Source organism: Mauremys mutica, chromosome 7 (assembly GCF_020497125.1).
Source record: "Mauremys mutica isolate MM-2020 ecotype Southern chromosome 7, ASM2049712v1, whole genome shotgun sequence".
In the NCBI taxonomy this organism is placed as follows: Eukaryota; Metazoa; Chordata; order Testudines; family Geoemydidae; genus Mauremys; species Mauremys mutica.
The window spans coordinates 95,231,235-95,257,546 of NC_059078.1; the positions used below are offsets into that span (position 1 = coordinate 95,231,235).

The 26,312-nt window shown below is 38.9% G+C and overlaps 1 protein-coding gene across 2 annotated transcripts in view; it reads right to left on the minus strand.

Annotated features, from left to right (window-relative positions):
- Positions 1–26,312, minus strand: part of RNLS (renalase, FAD dependent amine oxidase) — a 131,135-nt gene that overhangs the window by 103,691 nt on the left and 1,132 nt on the right. Inside the window, exons 3-4 of one of the 2 annotated variants that reach the window (XM_045024085.1) lie at positions 24,025–24,167; positions 21,517–21,678 (exon numbers count right to left, since the gene is read on the minus strand). In XM_045024085.1, the coding sequence (XP_044880020.1) occupies positions 21,517–21,678; positions 24,025–24,167 (305 nt within the window). The remainder of the gene's footprint in view (positions 1–21,516; positions 21,679–24,024; positions 24,168–26,312) is intronic. The other variant, XM_045024086.1, reaches the window with a different exon arrangement.

Consider the following 26,312-nt stretch of genomic DNA (forward strand, 5'->3'; position numbering starts at 1 on the left):
CCTTAAAATATGCTTTTAAAGAGTGAAAAATGAATAAACGTCCAACAACCTGCTTTTTCCACTATGACCATGATAAACAACCTCTGAACAGTGTCTTCAGTTTTCAAGGATTGTCTATAAAACATTGTATGTTTGATTGGCATGTCAATTACGGTATACTCACTGATGAAAAAAATCACTAATACAGAGTTAAAGACTGCCCAGTGGTATCATATACCCTTCCAGAAGGTCGAGTTCAGCAAAACTCAAACCTCTGAAAACCATGAACTACAGTTATGGCACATCTCAACAATTACCTCTGCCCCACTCGAGCTGTCAATAGCCACTGATAATTAGCTGCATGCCCGCTGCATTCATTGCTTTACGTGTAGTTGTACTGACTGGTGGAGGGATTAGTTGGAGAAGCTTGGCGCAGTTGTGATATGAGGCAATCTGGAGGGCCCCGCCTCTTGGGAATGGGTCTCAGCCCCTCTCTCTGGCCTGTCCCCATCTATGATCATGTGTATCTTCAGAGATCCAATATGTTTCATTTCTGTACTGAGTTCTGTAGATTGTCAGTAGGGGTGCATGGCAGAGTCTTGTCATGTGGATTGTCAGGTGGGAGATGAGAAGTCTGTGGGTTTAATGAAGGGTAAACGAAAATACAGTACTAGGTGGAATCTTGTGCGGTAATGTGATGAAGTTGTAAAATTTAGCAAGCATTGGGTTGTTTCTTTGGAGTAGGCTCAGTGTTTGAGTGTATAGCAGGACCATTAAATTTCTCCCCACAAAAGTTATTGGCATTGTCAATGGCTTATTTTGTAGTGGAGGTTTTCTATTTTTATGCCTTATAGTACTTTTAAACTTAGCCACATTAGACTAAATTTCTAACATGAGAAAAGATCCAAAATCCTCCTAGACTATAGCTCTATAGTGCTGTGTTTTAACCCCAGCACTACATCAGCTGTCTCTCAATGAAATGCAGAGAAATCCACAGCAAAACGCAATATAAACAACGTCCATTGTGCATAATCCTTCCCATTTCTCCCTCCTTTTTCCAGATCTTTCTGACAAGCAACGTGAATGTTAGATACATCATTAGACCAAATAATGCCTAGATTTTATTTCAAATGAAGATGGCAACTGTATCTTCTCTACCAATATATCCCTCCTGTATCTACAGTTCTAAAGAACTGAGCTGGGGCCTACACGGTTAATTTTCCGGACAGACTATAAAATCACTAAGCTGAGAACAGTGAAAGCTGTTGATCAGAGAGATAACCTTTGAAAGCATTACTCCTTTCAGGAATATGGTTGTTAGTTAAACATGAACATCTGGGAAACCATTCTGAATTCATTGTGCATAAACCTGCTGACCTGTACATAAAGCTCCATTTTATTACAAACAGACTAAACATAATATGGGGGGAAAAAACATTTTTTAAAAGTACTCTTATTTGCTACGCTATTCATGACAAAATTCAGCAAAATCCTTGGATATCTGTACCAATTCTGTTTAAGCCTTGCATGAGCCTCTCTGTTGTTTTAGTTTCAAATGCAATTTTGACAAAAGAAAGTTTTTACAGAAAATATGTTTATTCTACTAGATATACTATTTATGCTGCTTCCAGAAATAGAATTTTAAATTCAGACGTTAAGGCCTCATGGGTTCTGTGTTCCCACACAGACATAAAGGGAACTCTCATTCTTTAACTTTTGCCAACTGTGGCAAGAGAACAAAGCTTTTAGATAATATGGGAACCTCAAGAATTGGTATAACAAACATGGAAAAGTGTTAATCTGTAACAGAGCTCTTGCACCTCCCATTGCTATGAGAAAGTTTGTTTTTCTGCCCGTGTCGTCTTTTTTTTTTTTTCTTTTTTTCCTTGTGGCAGTGGAGGTGTAATAGAGATGTGTAGCCCTACTATGTCCGTGAAGTTAATGGTACCTTCAAACACGTATTTCACTTATCCAGGAGATATTGTAATGGCAAACTGTATCATGATATTAGGGTCTCCATTTTGGTAAGATTTAGTTTGTAGCCTAATTGGCCAAAGTTGTCAATTGTAGTTAAATGTTTGAAGACTGCCTGTTTAACTCATGTAACAGAAACCACAGAGCAAAAAGTGCCATTTTGGCCTACTTGGAGATTTTTAAACATTGGCTAGTTCCTAATTGCCTCTGCCAAGAATCTACTCTAATGTCAAATAATAACTAGGACGAAGAGTACCCTGCTCTTGGATTCCACGGGACTTGAAAAAGTGAGAGGAAACCTCAGCATGGTTTGTGGAATCACGTGGCATGTCTTTATCTAGGTATCAAAATGTTCATCTGGCCCAAAGATAGCTATGATTGGGACTAGAACAGGCCACTCTACACAAAGGACTTCTCAAAATATACAGAGGTGATCTGTAGGGAGGTGATCAGCATATTCAAAATGCTTTTGCAAATTACCAATGACTTGTAGTTTAGGATAAATTGGTTTGGTTTGAGTTAATGAGTTTTAGAAGGAATTCATTTAGTATGGAGACAAAGATGTGTGTCAGAATTTTTGTGTCATTTGATCAGGGAAACTGCCCTGTAGGAAGCAAAGATTTATAAACCTTTCCAGGGTCTTGAAATGACTATATTTTTCTTCATCCTTGGACTTTCTTAAAAATATCAAATGTCTTGATAAAAGTTTTAGAGAAATTAAGGTCCTAGGTACCACACTTTCCAATTGGATGCTCAATTTCCTCTTCTGTGATAAATCCCTCAATCTTCAGTGAATCCACAACTATCAGCAGTTTGATATTTGCTAAATATTCTTTAATTAAATATTTATAATTTATTGGGATTATGATCAACTATGGATCGTTTGTACACGTCAATGCAGAATTTCTTGAATTCACTTATTCTTTTAGTCTAAGAACCTGAGACTCCACAGGAGTATTTGATTTTAACAAGAGGTTTATTTTCAAAAAGTTGCTGCACATTCTTATTTTTATACCAGTTTTTGTAATATTTCATATATACAGTAGGTTATTTGGGATTTTACTGTGAGTAAGGTATTAAAAGATTCTCTGATTTTAGTAAGTAGCCTGAGTTTTGGTGGATGTGTTTTGGTTTTGGTAGAGGTTATGGCAATCAATGTACAGTTGTGCTACATTTTTTGCTACTTTCATCTGGGTTGCTAAAATGGCTTTTTTCTTATTCTCTGCACAGAAGTTTGTCCTTTCAGAACAGTTATAAGACTGCACCAATAGATACCTCTGTGAGGTACTCTTAACAGTGCAGGTATTTGTTAGTCAGAAGTGGGAGGTGATTATCAAATCTCTAAGGTGATTATCTTAGCAAGTGATTACTAAATCTCTAAGGTTAGTCACGGTTGGGACAGCATAGAATCATAGCGTTTAAGGCCAGAAGAGACCAGCAGTTTATCTAGTCTGATCTTCTGTACATCACAGGCCATTAAACAACACCCAGGCATCCTCATATCATGCCAACAACCAGAATTAGACCAAAGTATTACAGCTCTTGGGAGACTAATCTAGTAAATACGTGAAAGGCTGAGAACAGGAGTGACCAAGGTGCACTATTGCTCGAGGCCCCTGAAACAACAAGAACTGATTAAGTGAGAGATACACAGATGGTCCTAGCAAGTGACCTCCACCTCATGCTGCAGAGGAAGGTAAAAACCCACACAGTCACTACTAATCTGACCTGAGGGAAAATTCCTTCCTGACGCGAAATGTGGAGATCAGTTAGTATGTGAGCAAGACGCACTTGAAAGAGAATTCCCAAGACCATCAGCACAATCCAACAAGGCAGTAATGCTTATTGAGGTGGAGGAAGAACTAGGTAGGGCAATTATCAAGAAGCAGTCCATTCAGCATTTGATTTAATTTATGGCTAAGACCTGAAGTTGAAATGCCTGTCACCGGAGTGGAGGTATGACTCGTCAGACCAACCCTCCTCTAAAATAACTTTGGTTTAGGGCTCTTGTTTACTTGTGTCAAGGAGGTGGAATCTTTTATACTGGTGAAGTTATTGGAATACCCGACCCATATTTTATTCTGTATGAGATTTCCAATTGTCTGTGCTATATCAGAGTGTTTCACACTACCATCTTTTGTGAAGTACAGCATATAAACGTTAGCCAGGGTAATAAGGGTTTCATTTGTATATAGTTCTCCCTACATAGCAACCCATCTTTCTGTAAGGCAGGAATGCATTTCTTAATGTTTCTAATCAAGGAGTCTGATTCAAATGCACGTCATAAATCACAACTTCATTCTTGGGAAATGAGGCATCATACCCGGTCTCATTTTTAATTTTGTTTGTTCTGGCTACAAAATACAACAGATTTTCAAAACTACCTAGGGAGTTTAGACACAAACTTCCATAATGAACGAGGTGTCTAAATCCCCTAGATCGCTTTGAAAATCTCAGCCACATTTATTCAGTCAGATCACAAACAAAACCAAAACAGTCTTTAAACTGTAATTTATTATTTTTTTTACCTCTCTCCACCCCCCAAGAAAACCATCTTTTTATTTTCCCCTCTACAAAATATTTATTTATACTCTTCACATTCTCAAGCAGCGATGAATGGAGTTATTTCCTTACTTAGAAAATTCATGTCTTCACTTTTGGCTCCTCATCAACTTGTCCTGGAAAAAGAACTGGCAGCTGTGTTCTTCAGGGTCTCTGGTGGCTTTTGATGCTTGCAAAGGGAACTATTAGAGTGAAATTTTGGCCCCAATAAAATAAAGGGGAGTTTTGCCATTAACTTAAAATAGGTCAGGATTTCACCCTTAGTCCTTAAAATTGTGGAGCCCAACATAAATGCCCTTGTTGCTGCTGAATCTGTGGCAGTTCTATTTTAACTGTAAATTTCAACTTCCATTTGCACCTTTTCAAGGACCCATTTTTTGAAAACCTATGACCAGATACTTGTCCCCTCCACTCTCGGGTAAGCCCCTGCTTTTCCAGATCTGCAATCCTTTTCAGATAGTTTTATAACTGGAGTTTCTTCTGCTGCCCACTTCTCATTTCTTCTGTTCATTCTTGAGGTCAGAGATTATGTGCTGCAATTCCTCTTTTTCTGCAGACAGTTCCTCAATCTTGTCACTCATTTTCTGAACCCACTCTTCAATCACCTCAAACCACAAACTCATGGTTATTCCAGCAATGACCTTTCTCACCAATGTGATCTTTACAGCTTCTCTCACCAATGATGCAGCACAGAGTCTCTTTTCTTTTTTTAAAAATTGTTTTGGCCAAAACCAATGGCATCTACCCACATTTCAGATAAAGGAGTAATTTCATAATTTAGTGGTGCATTTCTTCCGTAAAGTATGTGCTATAAAGGGTATGGAAGTGGTAAATTGGAAGCAGAAGTTCAAAATCCCTTCTCACATGCACGCACACCTTATTCCTCCATTGGTTTTATATGACACTTTTTTTTTCTTTCAATTCTCAGGGTTTAGAAGAGCAGTAACATAACAGTTTGTGTTACTGTTCCAAAGCAAATCATTCTCATTAAAAAAATTCTGTAATGAACTTGAAGAAACAACTCTTGGGACAACAATATTAACATTAATAGATTTGGCCAAGTTATGGCATATAGTAGCCATTAACAATCTTAATAGTAACCAAAAAAAAAAAAAAAGGCAAAGGTTCCAAACAGTAGTGAGTAAAACATTCAAGATTCCCTATGGGAATAAGGGTATGGGACTAACTTGCAGTTTATCAATTTCACTCAAATTGAACTATATTCAGACAAGACCTAATTTGGATTTTTACTTCACTACATGCTTCTTCATTTTCCTCTATGTTAAAGCTATTCAAGGGAAGCCCTTTCTCCTGACACTTGTTTAAAAAATGCAAGGACAAAGGGAATAATTGTTTCCTCTGGAATAATATTCTGCCATGGATACCATCAGCAAAACAGTATGTCTTTCAAAGATGTTGCCATGGGATGTCAATTGCACTTTATAATGAGTTGAATGAACAGTTATTCTGTATTTAGGCACCTCACCTCTAATTATAAGTACAGACTACTATTACTGTTCCTCTTTGAACATGTTATGTTCTGAACTTATGAAAACTGACATGAGCAGATTTTGATTACTGTCCCTTTTCTCAGAATAGTCTTAAGAAATTTAGAGAAACCCTGTAAGCTGCCGATGGTTAACAATATTACTCCAAAAGAAAAGGGAGACCTGAGATAATAGGGCTCAGAGAAAATGTGCAAGGCTGTATATGCTAAATCATACAGCTACTTTTATTTATTTATTTTAAGAAAAAAGAGAAGCACATATAAGGAAGAACTTCAATTCAAAGTCTAAACTGGAGTTGGACACAAAATCCAAACTTTCCAATAGCTATCTATTCTTCAAGGATGTTACTCAGCAAAACAAAGGCTTTTGTCTTCACTTACAAATTCTACAAAGTATCTATTATGTATGGTTCAAAGTCCATATTGCACAGAAAGTAGTCGATTCTACTCTGAAGTATAAGGCCAAAATTCCATGAATTATAGATGGGAGCCATGGAAAACTTGGTCCATGGTATTGACTAATCATATATATGAAAAAAATCACACAAAGAATGTGTAAGTATGATCTGTCATAATAAATCATAAAAGATCAAGAATTGAGTAAATGACATGCGTTTTTAAAAAACTGAGTAAGTATTTATACATTAGTCCCTCAAGTAAATGGAATTTATTTTTTTCCTATCAGTTTCCCTAATTTGAGTTTTGTGATTGATTTCAATGGGAACAGATCAGGCCATAAGTCTCACCATGTCTGCTGAGAGACTGCAAGTATTAAATCCACTCTACAGAGGAGTACATACAGAGATGTTAAGTGACTTGCCCAAGATCAAACACGTTGGAATTTTCATGATAGATAGGGGGTTTTTTGGTATCGCTATTTAAGTATGAAAATAGAGAATTTTCTGACACACAGGGTGTATGCCTTCACTACTGATTAGCAACATAACTGATAGTGTATGACATGCACTGCAATCAGCATGGACAATGTTAGCAAAATGCATGTATTGATCTCAGAGAAGACTTTGCAACCATATTTGAAATGTTGTTTGTATTAAACAATTCCTTCTTTTGGCCATACGTGCCATACACATAAATTCTGGAGATGGCCCAGGGTGGGAGTTGTGGGACCCCAGAATCAAAACAGGATTTTAAAGTAGTTTTAGGAGTACGATGGGATTAGATGAATTTCTTGGATACAGTCAGGCCAGGAGACTTCAGGAAATTCTTAGACGCTTATGAAAGATCAAAGCTAAATCTGAGGTTGCGCAGAAAACCGCACATTTTATTTCAGTATCTCACTCTAGATCAGATTCAGATACCCTTTCTCATGGTAGGTAGCACTTTACTTTCCAAGTAGTCCCAATGAGGCTATTGACAGAGTACAATAATATTCTGCATAAGGGAAGCCATGAGAAATTATTTTCTAGCACAAAGACACAGAAATTCAGGTGAAAAAATAATTTTAAAATATCTTATTTAAAATTGTTTGTCATCGGAATGAACAAAAACATCCAGACCATACAGAAAGTGAGGCCCCAAATCCATGTGTACTTTAATTCTTACGAGTGCATATGTGCAAGTGAACTTTTTTGCATGTGCCTATACAAACACCTATACAATCACATGCACACACAAACTGGAGACCTGTGTGTGTGTATGCGCATGTGCACACATACGCATACATATGTACAGCCTTGAAACCCAACCTGAAGCCGATGGGACTTTATTCCAACTGTTGGTTTGAGTCAGGGCCGAAAATAACCCAACCCTCTTGACCTTGGGTTGGGTCAGATTGTCTCTGATTACCACCTCCTACTTGCGGGGTTTGAGCAGCAGTGGCACCTCTCGCACAGCGAAGCAAGACCAGCTGTCAGGAGCAGGAAATGCAGCTGCCACCACATGGGCAGAAAGCAGCCAGAGGTGGATTGCAGGCATAAAAAGCAGGAAACCCCCACCAGACCTAGTGTCAAGGATGAGATGGGGACAATGACACAGGTTCAGGGGGAAACGTTAAGTCTGGACCAGGTCTGAAAAAGACCTGGGTTCAGGTCAGATGTGCCCAGCTCAAATTTGGGATGGGCCTTTAAAATTAGGCCTGAGTAGACCGCTACAGACAAGTGGTTTGTATGTGTGGAAGCGTAGGTACACAAGTCAGCACCTGTTTATAAATTACAGACATTTTATTGTGAAAAGTTTTAAATAAAGCTTTATGCTGCTAGAAGAAATGCTTGCCCCTCCCATTCTTGGTATATTTCATGAGAGAATATACTGAGAGGCATGAAGGGAATGATAATCTAAATGCATGAGTAGACTGAGTTGTGGGGAAAAAATGGTTTATATTGCTAAATAATAAAATAATTTCTCTAGCAATGTCCAGAGTAACCGCACAGCACGTCATGCTAACATTTATTATACAAACCATTTTCCTCTCCAACTTCCTGAATTTAACAGTGGTGAATTGGTGTAAATTGCTCATTTGGGATTGGTCCTTCTTTTGTTTGTTTTTTTAAATTGGCTGGCCCTTTTAAGGGCTTATGAGGTGCCTATTCCTTGGCACTGTATACCAGATGTTGAGTCCTTTGTATACTAAAAACAACCCATGTGAGTTAATACCAATTTCATTTAACTTGGATGGAGAAATTCCACAACTTTACATTTAAATTAAAAATTTTACTGATGCAGAGCATAATCTTCCTCAGAATTACTACTAAACTTTTTTATAAAATAGTCTTGTAAACCGTTTGTAAAACATGCTGCTGACATGTGACAATAGTCATCACTTTAATGCCAGTTGAGTAACAAATCAGCTTTCCTTTAAATGAAACCATATTTTCTTTCCTTATTTTCTACTTAAAAAAATGCTTTGATAACGAGGGAAAGAGACAAATGTGGAGGATGTAAAAGAAAGCTAAAATGTCTCAGTTCTCTGTCATGACTTTATTTGGTGGTCTGGAATGCACCAGCTGAGAAGTGCCAGTAATTCTTTCAATAAGGATGCGTAATTTCCAGTACTAAGCATGTGGTGATCTCTTCTCTGAGGAAACACTGGAGATTTCCCTGGCCTCGGGCGGATTTTTGTGTGTGTGCAGGCTATATACCTATATATCACCCCTACAATTCCTTGTATTTCACAACTCTACCTTCTGTTAGAGCTGCCTCTGCAAGTTTAAAGATCAGTTAAAAAAAGTCACTTTTTCCCCCATAAATCAAAGCCCTTATACAATACAATCTAATTTTGTCATGCATTGTTTGAACAGCACAGCTACTGCAGCAAAGGTAAAGTTATATTAAGAAAGTGAGTTAGTTGGTGTCGGTGACAGAAGCTGAGGAGCCAGCAAGACTGCATTAGAATGATGAACTGGTTCACTGTGTATTGTAGGCAATATAAGGGGTGTATTACTGTAGTACTTCAGTTCACATTATAAGACTAAAATAAAACAAATTATATATAGCCTCACAGATTTTGTAAGAACAAATATATTTAACATTGTGAAGTACTTTTGAGATCTAGTGATGGAAAGCACTATATCAGAGTTAGGTATTCTTCACAGTCATAGTATACTACTTAATATTTCTCAGTTACCTAGCACTGTACAAAAGGAGAGGTGGACATGATTCTGAGATGTGAAGAGTATTAGAATCAGAAATTTTAGTCTATTCATAATCAAGTCCTACCCAATTTATTCTCATAGCATACCTGTGTTGTAGGTATGATCCCCATTTTTAGCAACTGAGAAGTTGAGGCAGAAAGGTTAAGTGCCTTCCCTAAAGCCACAGAGGATTATGTGAGAACCACAATTACAACTCAGGAGTTTCTTGCTCCCAGCGCTATGCTCAGATGACACCACTTGCTGTTAACATAAAAGACAGATAAAACCAAAAATTCTTTCCCCAGAGTATTTCTTTATTCTTTAACTGATAGCATGCAAAAAGTTTTGTGTCCAATGATGATCCCAATGAGCAGTACTTCTTGTAGTGTGGGTTCCCAAGATCCGTATCCCCACAGTTCAATAGCACTCTAGAATTAACCCACAGATGTAAACAGCAATGTGAAGTGAGTATACCAGCAGAGAATTCACTGTTGTGTGACCCCATCTCAAATATCTATATGTCCAAGGTAAAATATGGCCATTAACAGAAAGCACAGATTGAGAGATCTATTTTAAGAAGAAAAAATAGACTTAATTCATGAAGTTAGTGAATATGTTTCATATTGCCTCAACAATATCACATATTGGGGATCTCTCTCCTATCATCCTTGCATTTATTCTTCATTTTGTAACGCCTCTCTCTTTCGGTGACCTCTCTCCAGCCAGATTTTTCCAAAGAGATTAGGTATGCAACTGTTTATACACATCACTGTGCATATTATTCAGGTCATCACACTCAAGTAGCCATCTGTGTACAAAATTATCCAGTTTTCATAGGCAATTTGAATAACAGTGTGTGCAAATTAGGCCTGAAACTTTACACACACTTTGGGCATTTAATTGTGTGCCTAAACTGAAAATCTGGTTCTCAGTGTCCCTCTATACTTGGACTCAGGAGAGCCACAAACACTGCAATGAAAAGGTCTGGGAGGTGTCAGAGCATTACAGACATAGGAATTCTTAAAACTTGTACTTTGCTGCTGACCTGCCAATAGATGAGCATATGAGAGGAACCAGACAGAATGGAAACAAACATCACCTCCTGTCAATACGCTGTAACAAATGTTGCTGCTCAAAAGACAAAGTTACTCTTTGGTATGTTCTTCCTGAGGGTACATGTGGTAGCTGCTCACTACAATAGAACTTCAGAGTTCCGAACACCTCAAGAACGGGGATTGTTCATAACACTGAACAAAACATTATGGTGGTTCTTTCAAAAGTTTACAACTGAACAGTCATTAACTTAATACAGCTTTGAAACTTTACTATGCAGAAGAAAAATGCTGCTTTTAACCATCTTAATTTAAATGAAACAAGTACAGAAACAGTTTCTTTAGCTTGTCACTTTTTTTAAACCCCCCCCCCTTAATAGTTTATGTTTGAGATTGTACTATACTGGCTCTTTTATTTTTTATCATTTCTGCAGCCTGACTGCGTACTTCCTGTTCCAAATGAGGTGTGTGGTTGACTGGTGAGTTCGTAACTTTGGTGTTTGTAACTCTAAGGTTCTACTGTACATAAAATGAAATCATAAGCAGTAGAAACCTGACCTCATGAAATGATGATCAGCAGCCTGCTTACCTGCTTTAAAAACTCCATATGCTTCCATGGATGTATGCTGCACAGAGTAAAGAAAAGCATAGGCATCTGCTACAACTCAGCCTCAGAAATCAATATCTGATGCATGGCATGGCATGGCATGATGCCACACCAAATTACAACAAAATATTGGTATCATCCCAATGACCCTCAAAAGCAAAACACCATTACTTTTGATCTGCTGACACATGGGGGTAAATGAGAGAAAAACCCAAATTACCATGTATCTTGTAGTTTGTAACCATGTGCACCTTAGTGATATATATTTAACCTGAGAGAGGACTTGGGAGTAATTTTAAAATGGTTTTGATATGTGGCCTGGGTAAATTGCCTGGAAATACTTGTTACATAGTTTCCAATGTCCTAGCATGCTGTAACATGTGCAGGCACATGCATAAGAGCTGAGTGCTATTCATCATCCCCAACAAGATAGCCATAAATTGTGGAGCTTGCAAATGAGTTTTCTCAGCCATGCTCTCTGTAGTTTGCTACAACATGGCTTCCACACAAAACAGATGGTCTGCGTAGTATCAGTTTACTATGTTTCCGTTTTATGAATCTTATGGCACACTTCTGCTCCTCCCAAGCTACCTTCTATGAAAAAGGAATATGTGACCAAAAGGAAGAGTGCTGTGATCAATCTCAAAAGGGAGAGTCAAGAAAAAACTGCGGTTCAACAGAATAAAGGGGTAAAAATCCTTAGGACCCCATCATTGTCTAGCCTGTTCTTAATACTCTCCAATGATAAGAATCCCACAATCTCCCTTGGAATCCTATTCCAGAGCGTAACTATCCTTATAGTTAGAAGGTTTTCCTAATATCTAATTTAAAATCTCCCTTGCTGTGGATTAAGCCAATTAGTTCTTGTCCTACCTCCGGTGAATCCCTTACTCCTAGTAGCAATCAAATAACTTATTTTCTTCTGCGTGACCTGTTGATTTCGATGGGAATTCGGCCATTCATTTCAGTCAGAACAGGATCAGGTCATTGATGCTTATACCTTTCAATACTTCTGTTTTTTAAAGTCTTTCCTTAAATATCAATTCTTCTGATCACTTAATTCTGTTCTTTGAATATCTTCCTGTTTGTTAATCTTTACCAATTTGGTTTTAGTTCTCATTCAGAGTATAAGTTTGTTAAAAGTTAGGAATAAAACAATGTTCAAAAATATGAACAAGTAATTTAGCTTTTTCTACATTAAACCAAACCTCACTCTGGCATCTTTACAATAATTATAGGTATGCCTTCTAGCTGATAAGAGCTAAAGTTCTCCTAATCAACATGCAAGTTATTGAGGCAGAGTCAACTCATTTGTAAAATATTAATAATTGTAACCAAGGGTGTCACTCTTCTTCTTATAATGAAGCATCCAAAAAAAGCAATATGCCCGGTGCATCCCAACTCCTGTATGACCACCTTGCTCTGGGATAGGACATCTCTGTAAATTGCAGTGACATTTTATGCTGCTTATCCCCTTGCAAACTCATGTCAAATTTGCTTTCCGTTATCTTGATTAATTTTAAACATTTTAATATAAAAAGCCATGGATAGTGCAGCACGTTTGCAAATACTGAAGGTCTCTAGCTTCCTGTTTTAACCTTAGTGTCTATCTAGCTATGTAATTTCTTATGTGCCAACATATCACCATACCATCTGGTAGCACTGGAACAGGTGTTGCAGAGCATATCCTCAGACCCATTCTTTATGAGAGAGTTATTCCTGTATTTTAATAAGATTAACATCTCACATACTCTTGGAAGTTATGATACTGAGTGAAACCCAGACCCTACTGAAGTCAATGGGAGTTTCACTCAGTATTGAGATCAATAGAGCCAGGATTTCACTGTAGATCTAAAGCAAATGTTTACCCCAAATTCCATTCCTTAGTTTACACGATTATTCTTGGGAAGTGGATAGTGATGGAAGATGAGCTTTACAAAGACAAACTTCAGTTACAGCAGCGTGTATAGTTAACCAAGAACTGTTTGAGTTAAAGGTCCAGTTTAACATATACATGCCATATAAAATAAAATTTTTGACCCTTGTCTGATATTGCTGGTAAAATCTTTAAAAGTAATTGATCAGTGTTAATAATTTGTGAATCTGGATCAGAATTTTAAAGCAAGTTTCAAATGTGTCCTTTTAAAAGCAATAGAATTAATGTGATTTCACCATAGGAATGTAGTTAAGCTTACATTTTATTTCAGCCTAAGTGTAAAAAAAATAAAAAATAAAAAAAAATCCCACAACTCATCCTATGGCCAACTGCACATACTTAAGTTGTATGGGGAAAAACATCTTTTTCAAGGAAGTTTTACAATTCTTCAGCAAAAATGTATAATATAAAATTAGTAAAGACAAATTTTATCAATAGGGGATGGGGTGTAGGAAGGAGGCTAAAATGTAGATTATTGGTATTTCTGAGATCAGACATTAAGGTATTTCTGCATCCAGAGGCTGAAAGGTCAAGTATAGCACCATGATCTAGAAGTTACTGTAAAACAAATACCCATCACTGCTTCCAAGCCTTCCAGGCTATATGGAAAGCATGCTCACTAAACATTTGTCCCAAGAGGGAGCGAATTTCAGAATTATTCAGCTTCTTTACGTTTTTTGGGAAGGTACATATGTTAAATCCAATGTTAAGCCTCTCTAAGGCCCATCTCCAACAATCAAAACCTGATGTATAGAAAAAGATTGTTTGCTTTTGGAAGGGAAAGGGGGAACAGACTGCTGGGATAATGGAAATGTATCTGTTTAGTAGTGAGATGAGCAAAATTGAAAGCATTTGTTTGGTATGCTTTGCTCTACTGAGGCTAATATTTCTATGTTTAAATACTGTATTTGAATACAGATATTGTCTGCCAATAAATCATCATCTACATCACCTGAAAAAATGGGACCCAAGCTTAGCAGGCCTGAATACAATTCTCTGTTCCGAGAGGGCCCCTCTTTGCTACTCCAACAGCACAAAGGGGCTTTAAAACAGATGGATCTGGCTAGCTGGGAGTTATCCTGCATCGAGGGCATCCCCAGGTCACGGAGAAACTCTGTTCCACCAACCTTCACAGCACTTAATGTAGAGTGTGTAGCTGGAGCATGTCTATGCTTCAGCAATTCTGGGTTGCCAAAATGACCCCAAGCAAGATGTGCTTGCCTAAACAGAAAAGTTGTACCAGAAACCAGAAAATATTAATGCCAGATGTGATTTTTAAATTGATTTAGTTAAACTGGTACAAAAATCTGTGTGGACTTGTTTTGGTAGTTTATTATTTATTATTATTAAATAAATATATTGTTGTGTATTTCTGTTAGAAAAGGCAAGGTGAAAGAAATGTGCCTTGCACTTGGGGTGGCAAGTGGTGAGGTTTGTGATGGTCTATAGTTCCTGGGGGAGTTCATTCCACAGTCTCAGACCACACCTGGAGAAGGTTCTGTCTCCTGCACTGATGAACTTCACTCCTATCATTGAGAGTTCCTTCATGCTAAAGGAGCTTAGTTGTTAACCACGGTCTTTGTCCTGGCGCTTTAGATGGTCTTTTGGGTATCCTGGACCCAGGTCCCAGAGTGCTTTGAAGATAATGACTATCTTGAACTTAGTTCAAAAAATTGTATGGGAGGCCAGTGTAGATAACACAGGATAGGTGTCATCTGGGTGGGAGTGGTGTGGTCTGTAGGTAATGAAGGACAGGCAGAGCTCTGTGTGGCACTTGAATCCATCTTGCTTGACCAGTTCAGCTAGTGGTTGCATGTAGATGCTGAAAAGGACCAGAGAGAGAATCGATCCCTTTGAAACCCCCACAAATAAGCCTCTAGTCTTGTACTTCTCCATATAGCCAAATATGTACATGTGAGACACTATTATATTTTCCAGCTTTGTGTTTTACTTGTAATGTTTCAGTCTGGCTAAAAACTCTGAGAACTATCAAGACAGGGACTCTGTTTTTCAGCCAACAAGGGTAGGCAGTATTTGGAATTAGGTCCAAATACAAACTGGATCCAATTTCCTGCACGTATCCTATTTTATTCTCCTGATATTTTGTATACACATACACTCACAGCTGGCTTGATCCTCTAGCCCTTACTCATATGAAAAGTCCCACTGAAGTCAAATGTGACTACTCATATGACTTGGACAGGACTTCTCACATGCTTAATTAATAGCTATAGGAACAGGTCCAAAATAAGCATACTAGGTAAGCAGACATAAAAAAAAAAAAAAGATCCAGAAGGGTCAATCACAGTCTGCCAGCCAAATATATCCAACTTGTTGTATGTATGTGTCCTGTATGATTATGTTCCAAATGTTCAGAATTTAAGCCGGGGCAGAAGTGTCTGCGGCGGGTGCGCTGGTTCGCGGCTCCGGTGGAGCATCCGCAGGCATGCCTGCGGGAGCTCCGTCCGAGCCGCGGGACCAGCGCGCCCGCCGCAGTCATGCCTGCGGGAGCTCAAGCGGAGCCGCGGGAAGAGGGGACCCTCCGCAGTCATGCCTGCGGCAGGTCCGCTCGTCCCGGGCTCCGGTGGATCTCCCGCAGGCATGACTGCGGAAGGTCCGCCGGAGCCAAATGCCGCCCTGCCCCGACAATGCCGCCCCACGCGCCTGCTTGGCGCGCTGGGGTCTGGAGCCGGCCCTGTCCCTGCCTACAGTACACGTTTCAGTCATGTTATGTAATGTGAGTGAACCTGATTCTTAATTTAAGTTTAGACAAGCCCTGCTGTGCCTTCCTGGAATATGATCAAATATAACATTCTATCTTTCTATAAAAATATATGCAATAATGTTAGACAAAGACTTCGGGACTGGTGAAAAGACATGACCTTTGCTCTTATGATTTATATTGCCACGTCTCCTTGCTGAATTATACTAATTATATTCATATAGCACGTGAAAAATCAATATGTAAGGGGAAATAAAAATAAAAAAATTCTATTAATAGATTACTCAATTAGCAAAAAGCCTCCTTTAATATTTTAACAAATGAAACTTACCCAAATTTGTTGCATTAATCATTTACTAAATGTTTCAGATTTACAATGTAAAAATTGCTTATTCTCTAAAACAGACTTGAAAGGCAAAAGCTTATCTATCAACTTTGTAAATACAAAAAATAAGAGTAGTTGCTTGATAATCCTACTCACAAATGTATACTAATTCTTCAAAAAATATTGATTTCAATAGAGATTCGAGATGCTAAGCATCTCTAAAATATTCATTACATAATGTATGTTTTGTAGAGTTGAATCCTTTAATTTACAATTCCTGTTGATTTTTATTTTTATTTTTCTGCACTTATGAGAGACCTTGTAAAATCAGAAAGGTGCCAATTATTTTCCTTATGCTATTCTGCAGAATTTCAGGAATTGCTAATATACAAAGCCCAAATACAACCACAGGCTACAGTTAAAATCTATGCACAAACCTCCTTGAAATTGTTTAGGCCTACAGATTTAGCTGTCACAAAGATTATTTAACCACTGCCACCTACTGTTCTTTTAAAGATGTTGCAACAAACTAAACAGAATTTCCTAATGTGCCACAAGACAATTCCGGTACTGAATTCAGAATACTTCCAGGTTCAGAAAGCTTCTAACCCTTCAACTGCCAAAGGCTTTTCAATGAGAAAAATATGAGCCTATTTTTATTCACTTTTTTGGTAACTCCACTCTAGCTGAAAGGAAACACTGTTTTCATAGAATTTATTTGTGAATACCAGCTAAAGCAAAGACACTGAAGGATAATTTCAAGAGAAATCAGTATAATTGGTTACATAAGAACTGCTTTTCCATTCACACTATTAAAAATGTAATAGAGATCAACATCTTATGGGATCCATTAGTATTGATGATTTCTTTTTCCTCAGCTACTACAACAAAACAAGTATAGAAGTTCAGTTACATACCCTTCCATACCCTCTCCTTCTGGACTCTTCAAGGAAGAAAAGATGACAAAATGCCTCACCCAAAGGACACAGCTAAATGGAAATCGTGCCAATTGTCTAGAATGACCTTTGAAGCAGGCCCCAAAAGAGGAGCAACTCTGGAGCAGCCAGCCATAACACCAACCATCACAAATAATAGTTCTGGAATGGAAGCCAAGAAGCAGCTAGTTTATGGCCATCTCCTTCCTTTGCGCCCGCCCCCCTCCCCAATGCACACAAAGGGGTCTAAATTCTCACTTTAGTCTATCCCTGGAATTGTTATTAACTATCAACTGAGAGTGCAGAGGCCAGAAAGAGAGAATATGTCCCAGTGTAATAGAGGTCTTACAGCTCTTTAGTGTGGTTTGTTAGTTCACTTTGTTAAGCTTCAAGTTTTTCAGATTAATTTGCCTGGGTAAAGGTTTTCAACTTTTTTTTTCAAATGTCTCTCACTGTTGTATAGTCTAATGTTTTAGTCTGAAAATTTGGTAAGAAAATGTACATTGTTTTAAAACAAAGAGCTTCAAACTGGCCAACTGACAGACACCTCACTTCCATTGGGGGGAGAGGGGAAATAAACAAATGGGTCAGCCCATAAAAAAGAGAAGTCCCTGGCCCTTTTCTAATTGATAAGCCTGATTTTATTAATCTGTCAAACTTGCATATTAAACTCTAAAATTATCTCTAGGGAAAAAAGTCAACATTTCCAAGCCTAAAGTTAGGTTTCTTAATTGATATTTAGGCACTTAAATTAAGGCTGCCTGATTAACAGAAGTCCTGAGCACCCACAAACCCTAACGAAGTTACTGGGAGCAGCAGGTGTTAGTCATGTTGAATAAAATCTGGCCACTTTTATTCAGGTACCTAAACACAGATGTTGGAGCCTCAGAGAAACAACTCTGAAAATGTTGGGTCAAATTTTCCAGTTAGTCTGTTTTTAAAAAGATATGTTATATGTTTAGTGATTTTCAGTCATAAATAATATGGAATAAGGAATTAAAGTACAATATTCAGGCAGTTAGCTATTCTAAGCTGGGGGAAAAGTACAGTAAGAACAAAGAATTTCCATATTAAAGGAGACAGAAGGAACAAGTCAGATTAGTGCTGAAAGGAATGACTTGTCTGATACATCTGATTAGCAATTTGCTGCCTTCAAGATCAATGAACACTTTAATAGCTTCTTAAATTTTGATGTAAACACTGGCACACACTAACCGATCTAAATCTCCAAGGTCTCTAGCACCACTTTCGTTTCACAAGCCTCACCTACAGGTTTGTACAAACAATATCTTATCAAAAGTCATTCAGTAGGGTGATAGACACAAACATGTTTAAACACAGTTGGGTCTAGCATAATTTACACAGTTGGCATGGATAGGAATTCTTGCAGCAATGCTAGAGACTCACTGTTTGTGAGCAAAGGTTTTCAGAACAAAATCCTGGTTCATTCTGGCCAAGAAAGGAAAACCATTGCTAGCACTGCAGGGAGGACCTGACTGAGGACCTCTAGGCCAGAGTGACAGCAGAGAGGGAGAACACAGCACCTAGTGAAAGGCCAGCAGCTGGGCAGTCAGTCTAGAGCCATATATATTTTAATTTCATTAAGAGTTTGTCAAAAGATGGATGATACATCAGAAGGCAAAGGAATGTATTGCTGAATGTGGGGGCTAACAGCATGATTAGGGCTCTCTGTGGATTTGAGGACAGGTGACTTATCTCCCTTTAATGCCACACCTCCCCTTCTCTCATTGCAGTTATCAGACATTTCTTCTTTAAGTAGTTCTATATTTATCATGGTAACAATGTTACAATGCCACTGAGCCTTCTCTTTGCTTCAGTTTCTGACTTGTGGTGTATCAAAGTCCTGAGATGTGAGCAATTAAACTAAGGGCATCTCAAGCCTTAGTTCTAAACCATTCCTTTTCTTCAAAACATCCTGCCTCGCATTACACAATTATACAACTTCAATCCAGTAAAACAAAAAGCTTCACTGAAACTAGTTAATACTTGGGTACATAAACCACCAGCATAGCCCTAAATATTTCAGCAACACACTAGGTACATCCTAAGCTCTTCTCTTGCAATTCACAATTATGATTTCACTTCCTCCGTTACCTCTTCCAGAACCACTGCTGACACACACATGCCCCCACTCCACGCAAAACATGCAATCTCAGTTCTAACAACAGATACTTAGACTGCAATGTCTTTGGGGCAGCGACTGTCTTTTGTCTGTTTGTACATCACTTAGCACAATGGGGTACTGATCCTGGACCAGAGCTGCTAGGCACCACATTACTAGAAATAATAAATATCAATTGTTGAAAAAAACAAAACATACTGGAAAATTCATTTGTACTATTAAGAACTATTGTACCAAATGTAGAGACTAAGTTCAGAGGATCCCTGAGCTGGAACCCAGTGTAGAGGGTGGGCCTGAGTTCCCTAATGACACACCCTATGGTATGGTGTGAAGTTGCTGGAGCCAAGGGTGTAAGGCCCACAAATCCTAAAGTTGTGCTAAAGTTATGGTTCAATGCAGCCAGACTATTGGCATGTTGGACTTGGTTTACTCTAGAAGGGGTAGGATTAAAAGTGACCTGCCTGGAGTGCCAAGTCAAAGGAAGAGGCACGCTGTTACAGTATTGGAGTGGCTGTTGGCCAGGGGTACCAAAGAAGAGGCTTCTATGCCACCTGGCTCTGAGGGACGCTCCTATGGTGAGTAGACTTTTCCATAGTCACTATGGCACTATTTGTCCCATAGCAAAGGAGTGGCACTCGAAATTAGACTGGAATGAAAATCTTTTCCTTTACCTCCAGTCATCAGATATGGACTCTGCTTTTGTTATCCTAGACATGGTGCTTATACTTGAGATTTTGTTCTTCACTCTTTCCTTATCTTCCTCTCCTCTTTGTTCATTAGCTTTTGTTATTGTGGATAAGCTTTATGTAGGACTATGAAAACAGTTAGACTAGAGCTCATGTTAATATTCTCTGACAGGATATTCCACAGTAGAGCTGAGCAAATAGTTGATTTATTTCAGTTTGGTAGCTGAACCAAAAAATAGTTGTTGGCTTCAAACCTAAACTGCCTTTTTTGTTCTGTTTACTTACTGAAACAGGTTTTTGGGGTTTTGAAAATGTTGAATTGATTTGACTTTTCTCATTTAGAAATGCATTTTTTTTAAATGATACGTTTCAACATTTCTGATATTCTTGTTTTCAGTTTTTTTTTGAGCCAAAGCTATTCATTGAATTCAACACGTGAAATCAGCAAAAGGTTTCAGTGCATTGAAAAATGCATTTTTTTTTTCCTTTGGGAAATTTACTATTTGCCAAAAATGTCTGCCCTCCTCTATTCCACAGCCTAACAATAGCTGCACCCTTTGCTCCTACTGTTTCACCCTGGAGACAGGTAGATTATGTCTCTGATATTCACTGTTCTGTAGGCAGTGAAAGGAGAGGCAGTCTCTAAGGTAGCCTGGTCCTAGTCATCTATGTGCATTAAAGATCAGCATACAATAGTGAACAGGGAGTCAACTGAGGACTTACAATATTTGGGCAATATGCCCTCAGTGGCTAGTCCTGGTCAATCAATAGGCCACCATTGGTTGTGATTTCAAGTCTCTGAGGGTATGTCTACACTGCAATTAAACACCCGTGGCTAGCCAGTGTCAGCTGACTTGGGCTTGGAGGATCCCAGAGCCTGAATGTCTGCCCTGAAATGAAACAGCCCTATAGTCCTAGCCTGAATCATCTGACATGGGCCATCTGCAGTTGTTTAATCACAGCATAAATTTTTCCTGAAACTTCAGATGTTACTAAAATTGTATTCATTGCTCTCCCCAACAAGTTTCACAGTTAGAAGACCTGCTCATTTACTCCTGTAACCAGAGGCCTTGAAGGAGGCAGTAAGCCAGTAAATAGCTACTTGGGGGACTGCTGAGGGACTATTTATATTTTGGGATCTAATAATCTCCCCTTCTCCCTGGGGCAAACAAAAAATTCTAGTTACTACAGATCTGGCCCAGTTTTTACTATGAATATAAAAATTACAGATCAGAATTCTCATTATTCCAAAAAACGGTTTCTCTCTTCTGAAAATTGGATTTCAGTTAAGATATTGCCTGTATAAAACATAATCTGATGTTTATTGGACAATGCACACCTACTTGATTTACAGCATCCACAAAATATTTCCTCCTTTCTGCAAATGAGAACTGGTCACAAACTCAGAGGTTCTTTGCTATAGCATAGTATAAATTATTATTCTATGTTCATAGTATTTATTATTCTGTGTTTAAATACTTATTGAAGGAAGACTTACTGTTCACAATGTCACCTTGAAGTTGAAGAATCTGTGGAACAGGTATTGTGAGAACAACTATGTCAAACTGTTCTGGGGATCCTGTTTTCTTGCAGACCTCCCATTTCCCCCCTCTGAGGTAGATCTGTGTTACATGGTGTTCATAGAGGACATCTGCACCTGCTTAAAAAAAGAATAGTTTAATACATACAGTTCTGTATCAGACAGTAGAGAACATGATTAATATCAGAATAACTTCCATTAGTAATCAAAACTAAGGTCCTGATCCTGCAAACAGTTAAGCATGTGCTTAACTTTAAGCACCTAATCTGTCCCATTTCCACCAGTGGAACTACTCACATGATTAAAATACATGCCTAAGGGTTAGCAGGACTGGGGCATAAAAACTTAATGAATTATAATCACAGTAATAACAGACTTGCAACATTAACAGTTGAAAAAACACAAGTGTTAACATTAACTACCTCAGCATGAAGAGGTAGAATAAACACTAAATACTGTAACAAAACACTCAAATTCCGCTGCTTTTAAAAGAAAAACAGCAATGCTGCTATGACAGTTTACACCAACTTCGTTATCTACTCCTTAGTCTTTTGTAAACAATTCTAAATATAGTACAGCTTTATATCACAGGTACATGTTGTGAAACTGTTCATAACAGTTAATAAATCTTTCTTTTCAGCACCATGCTTCCTAGTCAGTCCATAGATTCCCAGATCATCAAATAAACACTGTTTAAACCAATACTATATATTAGTTTAAAAAACTACAAATTCTGGTCAGATGCAGTTACTCAAGACTTGTGACTCAAATTTCCCCCAAACCTCTATTCACTCAAGGTATGATCCTACTCCCACAGACTTAAATGGCAAAATTATCATTATCCTAAAGGATCTGGACTATATATATTTGCACTGTGCTTTATCATAACTTTGGCCTCTGATCCTGCAAACACCTAAACATATGCATAAATGAACACATGCCAGCAGTCCCATTGAAGTTAACAGGATTGCTCACTCAATGCAGTCAGACTGAAGTTACTTGTGTGCAAATGCTTACAAGACTAGGGCCTTGGTTTCCTTGGTTTTTACATTTTTGCAAATTAGACATGTTACCCTATGGCGGGGTGGTCCCCCCATTCCTGCCCGGAAGGGCTTAAAGCAGCTGGGCCATGCCCCAATCAGGCCACAGCTGGCCTACATAAAAAGGCTGTGACCCAAAGGCCCAGGAGAAGTGTGCCCTCTCCACCTCTGACTGGGAGAGAGCAGGGCTTGGCTGCCTGCAGAAAGGGTAGTGGAGTGAAGCAGATCTGGGGAAAGGCCAGAGGAGCAAGGGAGCTCCAGGCTGGCAACTCCCCAGGCTGCAGGGCCTGGTCCTAGGCCCACAGAGGTACTGGGAGGCAGAAGAAGGCAGCAGCTCCAAACCCCCTTGCCTATGATGAGTGGCTTTTACACTGCAGTCTGCCCCAGGGAGCAGAGGGTTGGTGATGACTGGCAGTAGCCCAGACTGAGGCAAGGTGGGGATAGAGGGTTAGGGGTTCCCCTGGGTGGGGAGACCCTGAGATGGGGGAGGTGGGTGTATTGCCAGGGGGCAGCACCTGAGAGACAAGCAGCACCAGGTTCTGGGAGGGACATGGGGGGCCAGCAGCAGCAGGACACCGGCCTGCAGAGGGTGCTCTGGAGCTGGAAAAAGCTAATTCCCAGGATACCAGCAGGAGGCGCTGCAGGGGTGAGTCCCACACAGTTTACATACCCATTTAAACATCTTCAAGATGTCAGCATGAAACATTTTTATGAAAAAGAATCTAGTTTTTTTCAGCTTCAAATAGACTGGATACATTCAAAATGCTACTGTGCCATGACAGATTTACAGAGTCTAAGGCCAGAAGAGACAACTGTGATAATCTAGTCTGCATAACCCAGGCCACAGAACTCCCTCCAAATAAGCTGTTTGAACTAGACCATATCTTTTAGAAAAAAACATCCAATTTTTTACTTCAAAATTGCCAGTGATAAGAGAATCCACCAAAAGCTTGGACACTGTTCCAATGGTTAGTTACCTTCACTACTTTTGTTTCCCATCTGAATTTGTCTAGCTTCAACTTCCAGCTGCTGGCTCTTGTTATAAAGAACCCATTGTCAAATACTTGTTCCCCGTGTAGGTCCTTGTAGACTGATCAAGTCACCCTTTAATCTTCACTTAGTTAAGCTAAACAGATAGAGATGGACTCCAGGAACTCAATGAGGCATGCTTTCCAATACATCATGCGAGGTCTCTCATGAACAAATCCTACACTCAACTACCAAGCTTCCTTGGCCAAAGGGCATGGGAGCAGTGCAGTGTCACTGCATTCAGACCCTTTTCTAGAAGGTATACTGAGCCTGGGTGACAGTATATTGCTTTCAAGTGAGTTTCAAAAGGTGGGTGGGAGCCTGGGTCACTTCTTGTTGTTCAAAGGAAGGATCATTATCAGAGAGTTGTTAATTGCAAAAGATGTCTAAAGACTACCTGACTCTGTTAAATAATGCTTGACAATTGAAGAGATTCCTTGAGGTGTCACAAAATTGTGAGATCCTTCTTCCATCACCATTCCTTCGACAGGGGCAGTCAATGGCTTCAACACACCATGGGCCAAAAGGTCCTCGTAGAAGCTAAAAATCAAACAAAATATACATGCTAACTATCTGCAAGAACAGTAACAGCAGCATTAATTGTTAACCATAGCAATTAAAGACTGGCATAACACAAAAATTATATAACCTTTATTGTCTATAACATACTCAACTGGAGTTTAAAGCTGAACTATATATGTTTAGTATTAATGTATTCCTAATAATTACTTTGTGAATGATTTGCATCTGGTTGTGACATGCTTGCTTTGCTCTGAGCTGCATTTTTTCCAATAGTTAAGGAAGTCTTGGACAGAGAACCTGGGCCTTGAACCACTGACAGCAAGAAAGATCAAACCCAAGGCCTTGAATTGGTAATGGGAAGCAGATTAGGAGTTAGCAGAGGTAGCACAGCAGAGAGGTGATGTACTCATGGCAGTCTGGCCGACTAACAATGCAAACACTACAGTATTTTTATCCAGGCTGGAGTCTCTGCACTGTTGCTATCTTCAGATACAGTAAGTTACATTAGCCTGGATGGATCTCTGTGGCCAGACCCTCACCTGGGAGGACAGAGTGAAGAGCCACTGGAAAAAGTCATTTTTCACCATTTATATCTTTGAGACTTAGGCGAGGTGCCAAGTCAAGCAGGTCTCCAAGATAATAAGATGAATACCTCCAAATGAGAGAGAAACATAACTTAAATATATTAGACAAGCTATCATTTGGAAAGCAGTGTAAAACCATGTTAATGAGACACCTGACATGCATTTTTTTTAAAGGTGGGAAGTAACGTTTTATAAAACCTGCAGAATTTTTCAGTGAATAAGCTATTGCTAATTTGATGGCACAGCACAGTCTGTAACTCTGAGGTTTTGTGTTTAATTTTCAGTACCCTAGAAGGAAAACTAGACAAATTCCAAACATTTTTCTTGATTTTCTTTTTTTCACATTTAATGTCTCTGATTCCAATTAGGATACAGACAGTGTGTAAAGTAACTGAAGGCAGAATTTGGCTTAGAACCCTGCAACCTGAGCCAAACTCAAAGGGAGACATGTCAGAAACAGATCTGGTTGGAAAACAATCCCATCTGCTCTGTTCAGCTCTTCTCCTCCTCGCTCCTGCTGGCCACCTCTACCTCCCTGTGCATGCACTGCATGTGCTGTGGAGTGAGTGTGCCAGCATGGGCTGATGAATGCAGCTGCTACCACACCAACCCCAGGGCCAAAAGGCAGCAGTGGTGATTGAGGTTTGAGGGGCAGGGTCAAATACGCTTGGGTTTGGGTCAGGGCCTAAAATTCAGGCCCAAGCAAATCTCTAATTTGGTCCTCTGTATTCTATTGTCATCCAAAGCTATTCCCTTAATTGTACTACTTAGGTAGGCCCAGTTCTGTCACCCTTGTTCACACCAAGTGGTACCTCATTCCTTGAGTACTTTCACTGACATTGGTGGAACTACTGGCAGACTAGTAAATTGCCACTCAGCATGAGTAAGAATGGCAGAAATTTACTGAACTCCTGGAATGCACAGCATGGCAGGCAAAAGGAATGCTTCATGAAAATTAACTGCTTTCTTACTACAGTTTTGCATCTTTGTCTAGTGAGGACACTGCTGAGGAGCACATGCAGTTTGATTATTTGTTACTTACCCGAGGCCAAACTACAACAGCCTTTAACATAAATAGTCCTATTAACGTCAACTATTTGCATGAATAAGACCTTCACGATACAGTCCTGGTCCTTATAGCTTGTTGAATCCATTTTAGAAACTTGTGCCTTTAACACACAGGCTTTCACACATACTTGTAAATCTGCTAATTTAAAAATGTCAGTCTCATTTTAATTTGAGTCTGATCTTCATTCCACTTACCTACAAATGCGCTAAAACGGTCTCTTAAATTTAACAGTAATTAAAATCATATAAAAACACACTGACAATTTATGTGCAGCCTGAAATTTAATTATTGTGAATTCAATTTTTTTAAAACCACAATATATATTTTCACTTCTAAACATAGATTCCTCTTGAACAACTGTTCTAAGACAAATAAACCTTCCTCTCAGGTGTCTGAAATCTCAAGAGCAAAGACCCTAAAAGTAAAACTTACTAAAACACAAACAAAACTGACCTCGCAGATTCTTTTTATTGTCCAAGCTGAGAAAAGGGCAGAAAATAAATAGATCCC